Here is a 13,854-nt window from a genome sequence, read left to right as displayed (position 1 = left end):
TGGATGAGCGCTTGTTTCTTTTGTTCACTGGCACATATTATCTATTGAGGGAACCGAAGGGATTGATTTTTGAAGGGATTGATTTTTGAATACATGATTTTGTTATACTTAGTTTTTTACACGGCCTTATTACTAAATGCCACCACATTTTAGGATGTTGACCTCGCATGCACACTCATCAACATAGTCTTTCACACACCTCCAGCTCTCACACTAAATATGAACTGTATGTCAACAGACTGAGCTAATCTCTATTAACTTCTTCAACTCAACTGTAAGCATTTAAAATGCAACCAAAATCACTTGCCAAGTTTGACATCAGACAGTAAAACGGTCCAAATTCTCATGTGTGATATGAAAACGATAGGGCATGGAGATTAAACAGATCTTTATCTGAGATTGATGGCCGGTAGCTGATCCCAACCACATATATTTTGGGTGTGGTTGGGACCAGTTAAACCTGCTAGATGAAACCACTGGGGATTATATTGTAGCTGTTTGCTTTTACCAAGTTACACTCACAAAGGCTTTACGTGATGGTATGGGCTGAATCGTCTGTCTTTTCCACAGGAGATACCACTACCATTGTTTTAACTTTGTTTAATTAGCCAGTTCGTAGTTTGTTTTTCGTGTCCGGAGGAAGCTAACACTGTATTTAAGTTTGTTTTTTGTACCCAAATAAAACCCTTATCATTTGAGTGTGAAGGGATGCCTGTCCTTTTTCATGAGTTGTATTTTGTTCCAGTTCCTGATGAAATTTAAAATATACTACAGCTATTTATCTTGGTCTATTGGAAATGTTTCCAGTTTATATTGTAAGCAACATAAAATACAATTTACCAAGTTAAAATTAACAATCAAGTTAGTACAATCCATTCCAGATGTTTCAGCATGGTGAGGTTGAGACACTGGTTGTTTTGACCAAATCCACAATGACAGCACCATACTGTAGATGATGTGATCAAGTAACCCACAAGTTAGTTATTTTACTGCCACTGTGAGAAGGAAGAACCAGTCAATGATAACAGCTTTATAGCAGTCATTACCCTGGACTACACATAATTGGATATCCTTATGGATGCACACAGATCCACAATGATAGCTTTGCACCCTTTCATGCACTCTGGACACTGGAATCTGTTGTGAAATGTTTAATAGCCTCTTTAACCCTCTCATAACCTCTACACGACACACGCACAGTCGTACTGTACACTTTTAAAAAGGGGAGCGTTTGTGTTCAACTACAATTTGTATCTTTTCAAATAAGTCTTGGGATTGGTTGATCCTTCCTGGCTCAAGGAAGCCATTGGTCATATCCTAAAAATGGAAACCCAAGGCAAGGAAACTCAATCAAACGAAACGAAAGTATTTTAAATATGATTTGATCAAGCTCTTGCTTGTTTCTGGCATTCAATTGAATGCACTGTATTGTGTTTCCACAACAACAGTTAATCTCCAACTGCAAACTTTTTTATCAGAAAGAAAATCTCTTCTAGTGTTGTTAAACTGAAATGTCAGACTTGATGTTTGCTCTCCCTTTACAACACCAATACAACTTGTTGCCTTGGAGAATTAACACCGTAAGCATACTTTATAGCAGTTATTTTCCCTTCAAACAACAGGTAAAAACAAGTTTGTAAGTTATTTGTAAAGAGCACAATTCACAGTGAGAGACTAATTATGGTTAGTCCCTGACTCCTGCTGTTACCAGCAAGGGGCTTCTGAATGTCCGCCATGGGTTCAGGGGTCCCTTCCACTGGTCTCCATCCCTGGAACCCACTGTCCTGTATGTTCTAGATGTTTCCCTGCTCCAACACACCTGATTCAAAAGAAAGGTCGTTATCAGGCAACCTGATAGATATCATTGCTTTGAATTAGGTGTGCCTCATCCAACATAAGCCCACACCCTGTGGCTCAAGTTCCCCAGTAAGTGAACCAGTTTGATCTGTCTCTATGGCTATTAGCCAATCCCCTTTCAGTCTGCTCTGTGTGTGATTCACTTCTGCTTGATCCCCCAGACCCAGTGCTGTGATCCAGCCAATCAGGACCGGAGAGGTCAGAGGTCAAGCAGGAGGGGATTGATCCGGAACACACCTGCCAAGTCCTCCCCTCCTGACATCCACAGTCTACTGTCCCCATCAGGCTCAGTGCTGGCCCACGACCGAATACAACCACTGTTTCCGGGTCAGTTTGTACTCTCCTTAGTCCAGGGATGAGCATTAAGTGTGAAACAGTGTCGAGTCCGAAACGCTGATGTCAGATCAGTGAGGTGAGCCAGCCCCCTGGTCCTGCTGTCTAGCGGGCCCCCGGGGCTCCGTCTCTGAGTAGGGAGGAGGCTGGTCGTGGTTGAAGCTGTCGTCGGGGGTGTCAGAGCTGCTCAGGGTGTAGAGAGGAGGGGCCTGGAGGGGCGAGGGGGCTTCCTCGTCAGGGGCCACCGCGGGGAGGCGGGGGGAGAAGGCTTGTTGGGACTCGGCATAGGATGGGGGGAAGAAGCTGGGTCTGGAAGGAGCACAAAGACACAGAATACTTCGAGAATATCAAATGTAAAAACAATTTGACAGTAGTCAGTTTACATCCAAAAATATATATTACAGCTCGTGACAAGCTTGCAATTGTTCATGTTTCAAATCGATCACAGCCTCATATTATTCAACATGGAACGTGCAAGTTCCCATTTCCTTCACGCTTCTTGTGCGGAAGGGTGCCTTGTCAATGTCAAAACCAAGCCCTTTGTAGACGAACAACTGACTATTCTTCCCTTTTTCACGTACCTTCAGGCCATCCTGCAAGTGGAACTGCCTTTCTAACTGACCGTTTGACCGCGTGCCGCCTGTCATCTGCAAGCCCTGCCCCAGCACAATCCAGAAAGATCTCTACATACCTGTCCACTGTGTAGATATGGACGTGTGTGCTGGGGTGCCTCCTGTTCGGCAGCAGCCGCTTGTGTCTCATGTTGTGACACATGGCCCAGAAGACACCTGTGAGGAGCATGAGGAAGCCACTGGTGATGAGGACGTAGGCCATGACCACGTTGACGATGCGGCTGTCCCATTGCTCGAGGGATGTCATGTAGGCCCCCATGCAGGTGAGACCAAAGCCCAGGCCAGGGAGCGCCATGCGGGCCAGAGAATACAGTTGTTTCCTGGCTTCCATTCTTCTGTCAGTCCTGTTGGGGGGCTCTGGTTGTGGGCTAGGTATGGAAAGGTGAGATGCTGATGTCGTTTTCGTTATTTCTCGTCTTCTCGAGATGTCGTATCCAATGCTCTGTTTTGTCTTGCTGTCGTCTTCTTTTTTTCTGCTGAGGGAGCCTTTTCATCTCATTGTAGATAGGAGGACATTAGGCAGCTACTTATCCTTATCAGTTGGGTGGCAGGTGTTTGGCAGAGAAGAGCTCAGTCACAAGTAGATGTAGCATGGCATAACTGCGATAGCTATGCCTGGTGTTCACCCACAAGCGCTGGTTAGCATGGATAGCCTGAAAAGCAGGTGAGAAAGAATGCCTGTTGGGATTGTGAACTAATGCAACTAGAATGAATGTATTTTCTCCCCCAGTCGGAGCTAACTTTATGCACTGTCATGGTCAGGGGGAGGGTGGAGGCTGGAGGTGTGTTTATGTCTGTCTGGCCCAGTCTACCTTATCTGTTGTATATTAACTGGAATTAGGGTTCAGGAGGATTAGTGACTAGGCCACTGTAAGGGTGGTGGAATGTTGTGTTTGAAGATCAAGGTGTCAAAATATTTGATTTTAATGGACAAAACAAGGGAAGTACTGTAAAGGGAAGTAATTGCAATCGTTTTTTTGTGATTTTGTGTGTGTATTTGTCTTGCAACACGGTATTCCATACTGTAATACCATTACAGCTGTGTACTAATCCTTGATGATTTGCACTTGTTATGTGCACTACTGTATCTTGCTTGAATGATTAAATGCTAAAATGAATACGCGTAATAATTAATACATTATTCTTTAAGAAAGGGTACTTCTAAATTCCTGACAACTCGGCAGTAAAAAATGGTGGTTATCTTTGCTGAAACCTGTCAAAGGTTTAAAAGCTTATTATTCATTTGAAAAGAAAATATGAAAAAATGAAAGAAATGCAGCTCAGAATGTTTGTAAAACTTTGCATTGAGTTACATATTAGTCATACGTTTTGTGTAACTAAGACTTTGAAACCCATTTTCGTGAGTCTACTGAGAAACCATTAATCTAGTTCCTGGTTCCTGAGAAAATAAACTGTATATGGTTACAATAATCACTCAAAGTGGTGTCATTGCCTTAAACCTTGGTTGTGCACTTTGGTCATGAAGTGTTTAAGACAACAAGAACAAATACCCTATCCACACCCACACATGCAGACACACATTCCATGTTCTGCTAGTGCCATCAGGTTAATCAATTGTAGATCTATCAACACAGTTTATCCCTTCAACTACTTTGTGGCAACTACTCACAATTTTAATAAATAAATAAGACCTTTCATTGAGTGTGATGGTAACTTGGGAGTCAACTAAATGATTGTGGGACAGTTATTATAAGACCAGGATATAGAAAACAGGATCAATCAAGGCATGGTCTTAACAGTGGAGTTACCAGACATCCACTCACATGAGTACAAATACAATACCATAACTTAAAGTCATGATTTATTCTACGTAATCCCATCAAATAGATACATTCATGAGATGAGCATGGCATTTTCCTTGAGAACTGCATGCAGCTGTATGTAAATGGAAACTCTTTTCGGTTTTTCCGTTTAACCTTGGTCAGGGACTCCTGCTTCTGGCCTCCTTCTTTAATGACCGCGCAATTTGCAAAACACTTGCAAAGAAAGATTGTGAATGGTAAGCCTTTCAAGGTGTGGTATGGTGAATGAGGGTTGTCATTCACACAATATACCTCACAGCAGGACTGCTGCCACTTTATGACTTTGTAGCCTCAGATGGAGACGTGTGTTTATGATGTCTCTTCAGCTCCTATCAGCCACGCCTGTTAATCTTCTACCTCACAGTTCTCCGTTCTTGCTGGCAACAAGCCTATTCTACTTCATTTGCAAGTCTACACGTTCTACTTTGATTAGGGACGATTATGTAAACGATCAACTTGTTCTTGCACTTGTACAGCATAAACTAGGGCAGCGGCGTAAATATTTGAGTGTTCACAAGTTCAGTAATCACACCATCGATTGAATGGATTTTTGTTGAAGCAGGGCTGGTAGCAGAGCCAAGCCCGATGGTGGAGGAGGCTGGTAGCAGAGCTGAGCCTGATGCAGTATAGTAGAGGCTGGTAGCAGAGCTGAGCCTGATGCAGTATAGTAGAGGCTGGTAGCAGAGCTGAGCCTGATGCAGTATAGTAGAGGCTGGTAGCAGAGCCAAGCCTGATGCAGTATAGTAGAGGCTGGTAGCAGAGCTGAGCCTGATGCAGTATAGTAGAGGCTGGTAGCAGAGCCAAGCCCGATGGTGGAGGAGGCTGGTAGCAGAGCCAAGCCTGATGCAGTATAGTAGAGGCTGGTAGCAGAGCTGAGCCTGATGCAGTATAGTAGAGGCTGGTAGCAGAGCTGAGCCTGATGCAGTATAGTAGAGGCTGGTAGCAGAGCTGAGCCTGATGCAGTATAGTAGAGGCTGGTAGCAGAGCTGAGCCTGATGCAGTATAGTAGAGGCTGGTAGCAGAGCTGAGCCTGATGCAGTATAGTAGAGGCTGGTAGCAGAGCCGAGCCTGATGCAGTATAGTAGAGGCTGGTAGCAGAGCTGAGCCTGATGCAGTATAGTAGAGGCTGGTAGCAGAGCTGAGCCTGATGCAGTATAGTAGAGGCTGGTAGCAGAGCCAAGCCTGATGCAGTATAGTAGAGGCTGGTAGCAGAGCTGAGCCTGATGCAGTATAGTAGAGGCTGGTAGCAGAGCTGAGCCTGATGCAGTATAGTAGAGGCTGGTAGCAGAGCTGAGCCTGATGCAGTATAGTAGAGGCTGGTAGCAGAGCCAAGCCTGATGCAGTATAGTAGAGGCTGGAAGCAGAGCCAAGCCTGATGCAGTATAGTAGAGGCTGGTAGCAGAGCCAAGCCTGATGCAGTATAGTAGAGGCTGATAGCAGAGCCGGGCCTGGGGTCCTGGCAGGAGGAGATAATGATTAGGGGAGGCGCAGAATGGTGATGGAGGTGATGTGAATGGTGGATGTATAGCTAGCGGGCATGGACTCGGGGTGTGGCGGAGAGTCCTTGAGGGTGAAGGCCGAGCAGCAGCTCGAGCAGATCCCCCGGGAAGCCTGGATAGGTGACAGGGAGAAGCAGAGAAGGGGAAGGGTGGGAGGGTGACAACAACATGCTAGCACAGGGACCAGAGGAATGGAAAACGCTTTATATAGGCCTCTTAATTGACAACGGGGAGTTTGGTCGCACTCCTGCGTGCTTTTGCTGGGCTGATGCGTGTTAGTTGATTGGAGTGGAGTCTTGGTGCAGTATCTTCCTCCCGAACGTAGGTTAGTTCTTCTAACTCCATATTGTGAGAATTGCCCTTGTTATTGTCTTGCACAATATTTATCGCTACTTACCATCATGTATTAAGTCTAGACAGATAACGTTACTAAATCAGGACCATAACAAATTAAAAAAAATTGCGCACACCATTTATAGCTTCCTGGATTGATAGTATGTCATCATTCTCTTTGATTTTCAATACAGAGTCCATGTAGGCCCACTTTTTTTACTCACAGAAATGTACATCTATGTAAATTGTCATGAGTGGTCAGTAAAAGGAGCAGATATTGGGGGTCTCAGTCTGTCTAGGAATTAGGTTATCATTAAAGGGTGGTTCCAAAAGCTTAAAGGTCCCATGACATGAAAATGTCACTTTAAGAGGTTATTTAACATGAACATGAGTTCCTCTAGCCTGCTTTTGGTCCCCCAGTTGCTAGAAATGTTGATAGGTGTAAACCAAGCCCTGGGTATTCTTCTCCGCCTTTGAGAAAATGAAAGCTGAAACGCTCCAATATCTCGTCATAAGAGGATAGGTTACCTCCCCTTTCTCTGCTTTGCCCACCCTGAGAATTTGGCCCGCCAATGGGAAAATGAGCTACGACCGTGCTAGCGCGATATTGGAGAGACATCATGGCTTGCAAACGACTGAAGCATTGCAGTTAGCCCCGTCTCTCTCCTCGTCATAGAATTTAAAGCTACAGACACAGAAACGGCACGTCCTGAGGAAAGCTCATTGTGGGACTGCTCGTAGTGGCTGTAAATCTGCACCAAGGCTGAATTTCAGGAAATAGACTTCAGATACAGTATTAGGGGACCACTAAAGCCTATATAAAAGCATCCAAAAACTGCATACCATGAGACCTTTAAAAACAACCTCATACAGTATCGAGTAGATAACTTGAACTTTCAGGAATACCAGGGGTTTGATTTTATTGTTTGACAAGGTGATCTAATTTAAGCACGTAAGCACAACCTAAAGGAATGCCAATCATTATAATAGTGACAATATGATAACAAACATTTCACACTGTTTTAACGATTAGCTCTACCTGATTTAATCAATTGAGCAGCTGAAAAAACGCAGCATTCACACGCTCACTCGTGTTTCTGTCGTCTGCAACAGAATTTGACACAGCTCCTCAGATCATCATTGAATGATAATTATAGATACTGAGGTATATGACATGAGCCATCTATTCCTGATGAGGGCAGGGCTGAAGGACTGTTCATAAATCAGCTGGACTCTGATGAGGGTCTGCTCTCCCCTCTGTCATTAGTGCACCTCAGGCTCAGACTGCACACTCAGCAATACCCCACCTCACTCATCTGTTACTGTGTCAAACACGCACACATCACGCCACATTGGAAGGAACACACACACACAAACACACACACACCCTCTCTAACACTGTAACACCCTACAAATTATGGCAGCAGCTACCTTGATAGTTCAAAAGGGGGCGATATTACACAGTTTATTCTCAAACGTCCTCCATAAAAGAAAATTTCAAGAAGCAATATTTAGAAAAAATAAATAGATCTATATTTGAACATTTCTCTCTGCCTGTCTCCTCTTAATAAGCATTAAATATAGATCAGCCAGTGGTGTAATATAGTGATCCGCCCTGCTCTGCTACCCTGATTGGTTGAGTGAGTCTGTGGAGCGGAGACACTGGCTAGACTAGATGAGGATCAATGAGGAGATAGATGTTTAGGGTCCTAGAGAGCTTAGTAGGCAGGTTACCGTTTACCAAACCCTGGATGGCTGGCTGGCTGGCTGGCTGGCTGGCTGACTGGCTGACTGGATGGATGATGGCTGGTTGCCTGGATGGTTGCCTAATGGCCTATCTGACCGGTTAACGAGTCGGCCAGCCAATTGGTTAACTGGCTGACTCATGCACTCACAGCAAGGAAGTCACATGACCATCAAGGCCACACAATAATCCTGGTAGCTGCTTCACAACATTGCGAACAGATTTGACTTAAGACCAGGGAAGGATTTCAATGATACCTTCTTAAAGGAATCATCCTTCTGTCTCCTTCGGCCAAAAGGCTGCCCAATGTTTTCTCCACATTTGACTCGATGAAAACCCTTTCTGAGCCATGTAGCAGATTTTATCGAAACTCATGAGCTATTCTCAGAACCGGCCATATGTCACAGCGCATCCAGTCCTATTGACAAATATGTCATTCCCTATATCAAAGAACCAAATATGTATCTTATTAGATTCAGATGTGGCTCTGTACATAGTTTTTAGCTGCTGATGTCAGATGAAGGTTGGTTCCTGTGTGAGGGTTGTGATCCTGCGGGGTAAGGCTGCTTTCTGGGTCAGGCCCAGCTAGGCAGGTACTGAAGTGGGCGAGGTAATAATCACAGAGTATAACTCAGAGTAATGAAGGCCCCAGCAGTGGATCCTCCATAAAGCATGATAGGGAGGCAGGGAGAGAGTCGCTCGCACGTTTGACCCCCCCATTGGCAGTCCTCCATGTGGTATAAATCTGGGGGTTGGCTTCAGGCAACAGAGAAAGGGAGATGGCGAGAGGGATGGAGAGATTGGGGGGAGAGACAGGATTTACACCTGCCCCCAGACACGGTCGGGTCAGAATCTTTTCTCTGATCTTTCGTTTGGGGAAATATACAGCCTGGCTATTGGGCCAGATAAAGTATCTTGCATACGGCATGTGTGAGTTGAGAGAAGAGAACTTGGGCTGCATCAAAAGAACAGACTGGAAAAATGTGTGTGTCTTTGGTTAGATAAGAATGGCGAAGATATTACGAATTTGCAAAAATACTATTTTTATCTGCTTTTCTCTCACAAAATGTGTACTTTTTTTCTTGCCTTCTCTCTCTTCTTTAGTCCAGTCTCTCACTTTTCTAATCTCCCTTTTGTATTTATCTTTCTTTGCATCCTTCCTATGTTTGTCTGACTGTCTGTCTGTCTGTCTCCCTGCCTCGCTCTCTCTCTCTCTCTCTCTCTCTCTCTTTGGCTCTCTGTCTCTCTCTGTCTGTCTCTCTCTCTCTCTCTCTCTGTTCGTCGGTATGCAGGCGGTCATCAGCAGACAGTAGCTGCAGCAACAGCAGGTCTGCAGACGGACTGGACTAAGCTCCTCTCTCTCTGTCTCTCTCTCTCTCTCTCTTTCTCTCTCTTTCTCGCTCTACTGCCATGTCTGCTAAATGACAGTAATTATTTTCCTGGGCTGCGGGCAACTCATGCATGTTTTATTTCCAACCCCCACCCACCCCACCCCATCTGCCTGTCTATGCATTGCACACCGTGCTGAGGAAATCATCAACAGTCTGCAACTCCCTCTCCCTACATCTCCTTACAGGCCGTCCCCTCACCACCAGTCCACCAGTTCTTAAATGTTCCACCCTGTTGGGGATGGGTACTGGACCCCACATGTGTTAGACGTCTTCTGGTCTGAAGAGACAGAGAGGGGACCTGAAACCCCCTGGCTTTGCTACTGGCACTGCGGCACAAAATGGCTGCCCTGCATCGTCCAGGTGCATCACACCCAGGCTGGAGGGTCCAGGTAATGACACGTGTTCCCAAGGCAAACGTGTGCTGAGTTGAAAAATGGCTGCCGTTTTTCTCAATGTGTTCATGCTCAAGTGAAATTGTTGTCTCTGTCAGCTTGATCGAACAGAAATGTTTACAAAATAATAGCAATGATAGTCACCCATCCGCGTTACGCCCCACTCGTTTGGGGCGGCCCAGGGGATGAGTAGAAACCCTGCAGCTTCCATCATGAACATGTGGCTTCTTTCTCCAGGGGAACATTCTAGAGGGTTGCTAACTGGAGGAAAGGGTACCAGCCAGATGGTGTTCTGTCTTTGTCTCTGGATGTCCTTTAACAACATGATTTGGGACCTGCTTCTTTGTGGAGTGCCCGCACTGCTTGTCCCTTCTCAGTATCCATAGTCTGGTGGTTCACCGGTTGAGATGATGTTATGGGTGCTTGGCAGGAAGGCTATATGTGTTACAGACCTAGGATAGAGGAGAGAGAGGATATGTCTGCAGGCAAACAAAGGGTGCAACAGAAATATGGAAATATGAGACAAAACCAAAAGCAATTAATTCAGATCAAATGTTAAATCCGTGAAGACAATTGAAGAGGACATGCACACACACACACACACACACAGATACACAGATACACACTGCTCTGCAACTCAGCCTTGCGTGGCTCTCACTTCATCAGTGGAGGTGTCAGGGTCCCCATGGCAACTGTATAATGGGGCTGCCCTAATGCAATCCCAGGGGTGTGTAAGGGGCCTGATGAGAGTGAGAGGTAGAATGGGTCTGGGCCTGGGCCCTATTCAAGTCAGGTCTAATGTGTCAGAGAGCAAGTGGATGCACAGACACTGGAGACCGCCTCGGACGCTCGTCGGATATTGAACTTTAAGCACCAGCTCTCCCCCTTCCTCCTTCACGTATTCTTCCCTCCATCCTATTTCACGTGCCCCCCCCCCCCCATCTCTAAATCTGTCTCTGTATTTCACTGTCCTGTCTATTCCCTCCCTTTGATTTTAATTTCTCTCTGTTCAATTCATACACCCATCCTCCACTCTCTCCCTCTCTCTCTCTCTCTCTCTCTCTCGATGTGACATTCAGGTGGCGTGACTAGATGGGGTTTCATTAGTGTCTCTGGCCCTCCTGGTGTTGTGGTTACTCCTCCCTGCAGAAGACAGGGATTATCGATGGTCCTGAGACACCTTAGACTAATAAAACTACAGCTGGCTTCACACACAGACACACACACACACACATGAAGAGATAAGAAAAGGGAGGGAGAGAGAAAGACCGGCACAACAATCACACAGGAAGCAGGTACAGTAGCCACACTGTTTGTTGACAGCAGTTGTTTGTCTGAGCTGGTCCAATCCCACGCCTCCGTACTGCACGGCTCCGTCAAGGGATGCATGTAGAAGAAGCTTGTTAGATGTGGCTGGTTGCAGGGGTGAGGAGCAGCTAACAGTGGGGAGCAGTGCTCCTCCTGTCATCGTGTTGTGCCTGATGAGAAGCACGGGACTGCCCTCAGGCTATGGAGAGAGAGACAGAGAGAGAGACACAGAGAGAGAGACACAGAGAGAGAGAGAGAGAGACAGAGAGACACAGAGAGACACAGAGAGAGAGACACAGAGAGAGAGACACAGAGAGAGACACACAGAGAGAGAGACAGAGAGAGACACACACAGAGAGAGACAGAGACTGATGAAACAGAAAGAGAGACAGGAGGGAAAGAGGCAGGTGGAGAGAGCAGAGAGATAGTAGAAAGGAGACAGGAAGAGGTGGGGATGCTCAGCCAAGAGAGGAGAGAGAGGAGGCAGACAGGCAAGAAGGGAGGGAGAGCGATAGGAGGAGGAAGAGAGAGGCAGGATGAAGAAAATGATACCTATACTTTAAACACATGCCAAGGCTTGCACGAAATGAAAGTGTAGAAATATAAAGCATAGCCTTTAACTTGGGAGTCGTGACAAAACTCCCATAGAAAACCATACAGATGGCTGTATGAATGCACATCATAGCACTTCAAAATCATTCTCCATACACTGTACTGCATGGAACATCATGATGAATGCACCCTTGATGTATGCGCTCGTTCTTTCCTCACCCTCTTCCACCTTCTAATTTTCATTTCCCTCTTTTGTTCCTGCTTAGCGGAGATGGAATGCCCGCTGAAGTAAAGAAAGGTCTGGAACCTTGTGGAAGACACCGTACTGAGTCTTCTTATGGTTCATGTTTTTGTCAACAGTGGAAGTGAAGTGCCATCTCCTGCTAAAGTAAGCTAACCTTGGCTAGTTGATTGCTCTTTCCTCGTTCCCTTGCAAGCTTACATGGGCTAATTTCATCATATCAGAGTAACCCCATGCAAAAGGACTCAATCTTACAGTTAGAAAACAAATACAAATATTAATTCATAGGGAAAGCTATTCTGTCCCAGAGCTTATATTTATAACAGGAAAGAAAGCTGTAATGCTGTGATATATTTTGAGAGAGACAGGGATATTTCACTTGGATGTTGATGGAGTGAAGTGGATTTTTCCTCTGCGTCTCGGTTGTTCATGTGATTATTAACACTCGGAGAAAGATGGAGAATCTTCCACTGGATTCCGGCAGGGAACTGGCAGAACGTGTGACCAAGAGCAAAATATTTCTAAGAAAGTGTCATGAGTACATAAATCTTCCAATATTTGTTAATTGCTCTTGGAAACCTTTTCAAACAACCTGGCGTTAGCTGAGCCAGAACTTTTAAATAAGAGAAAATGTGTGAACCAACTGTCTATCTAAGGTCCGGTCGGTCAAGGTTATTAGAGTTCACATTCATAACAACTTCAGAATACCATAATTCATCGAACAATTGTGTAAGGGTGGATTAATGAATACACCGGCTGCTAAACCACCTAAATTTTGTGTGAAATTAAATTATGTTTCAACACTTGCACATTCACATTCAGAGAGATAGGGTCCGATGAAACCACCAACAGTAGCCTCTATAGACACGGTGGCTAAAAGGGTGCCCTGGACACGGGATATAGACTTCTGAGGTAAAACCTTTATGAACAAGACAATCAAAAATAAATAAAAGCAAATGTACCATGGAACAATTTTCTCTCCCTTTACATGCCTCGAGAAACGATTTGATAGTCGGAAATATAAAAAAGATTGCCTACCAAATGTGTGCTCAGGGAATAAGTTATGGCTCGAACTTTCTCACTCTGTCAGGCGTTTTAACTCGCTGTCCTGGAGGACACATTAACTTAGTACCCTTAAATAAAGTCCTTTAAATAAAGCTGAGAGTTAAATAATGAGAGCCTTGCTCCCGCGTTCCCTTCTGCTTTAAATGAACCTCTCCCTTTTTATTTTATTAATGTCCCCTTATCGCTCATCGCGGCCGCTGACCCGTTCAGCCGCTCTCCCCTCCCGCTCAACCACACCGCCTGAGATGCTCCCGCAAGTGGTCGCTGGCCACAGACGTAATTGAGGGCAATTTTCAAATTAAAATTTAAAAAAGCTCGTCCATCTCGACATGGCGGGCGGGAGTGGGGGACGGTGGGTGGATGTCTTGATCAGGTTCTGCGGGCAGGTACCCTGGGCCGGTGAGCTAGGATGATGAACGATGGGCATTAATCTCCATGACAGAGAGAGAGGAGTTAACGCCGGTGATAGCGCAGCTAACGGCTTTAATTAGCATTTAATCAGACGCCCCGGGGCCGATGGAGGGGAAGAGGAGAGATCAAACTCAAACGGCCCAGCTCTCCTCCGGAATGAGAGAGGAAAGGAGAGACAGTCCCAATGGTGAGCCGCCATAAGCACAGCTACAGAATAGGCCTGTGATCCTCCTTGCGCTCTGAAGGTTTAGCATCCGTGTTGCCGCCTCAAAA

At 45.5% G+C, this 13,854-nt stretch overlaps 2 protein-coding genes across 2 annotated transcripts in view; one reads left to right on the top strand and one right to left on the bottom strand.

Annotated features, from left to right (window-relative positions):
- Positions 1–705, top strand: part of pgm5 (phosphoglucomutase 5) — an 18,494-nt gene extending 17,789 nt beyond the window's left edge. Inside the window, exon 11 of the mRNA XM_084690725.1 lies at positions 1–705. This exon is cut by the window's left edge and continues 411 nt beyond it. The gene's annotated coding sequence lies outside the window, so the exon portion shown is untranslated.
- A 1,556-nt stretch (positions 706–2,261) lies between these two features.
- LOC146232702 (transmembrane protein 252-like) lies at positions 2,262–3,153 on the bottom strand. The gene is made up of 2 exons (XM_084690008.1): positions 2,882–3,153; positions 2,262–2,499 (listed from the first exon to the last, which is right to left on the bottom strand). Exons 1-2 carry the CDS (start codon positions 3,151–3,153, stop codon positions 2,262–2,264), a joined length of 510 nt encoding a protein of 169 aa, XP_084546134.1.
- Positions 3,154–13,854: the final 10,701 nt, after the last annotated feature.

This window comes from Hypomesus nipponensis, chromosome 24 (assembly GCF_054491055.1).
Source record: "Hypomesus nipponensis isolate SF chromosome 24, ASM5449105v1, whole genome shotgun sequence".
Classification (NCBI taxonomy): domain Eukaryota; kingdom Metazoa; phylum Chordata; class Actinopteri; order Osmeriformes; family Osmeridae; genus Hypomesus; species Hypomesus nipponensis.
This window is presented reverse-complemented; position numbering and strand designations above follow the sequence as displayed.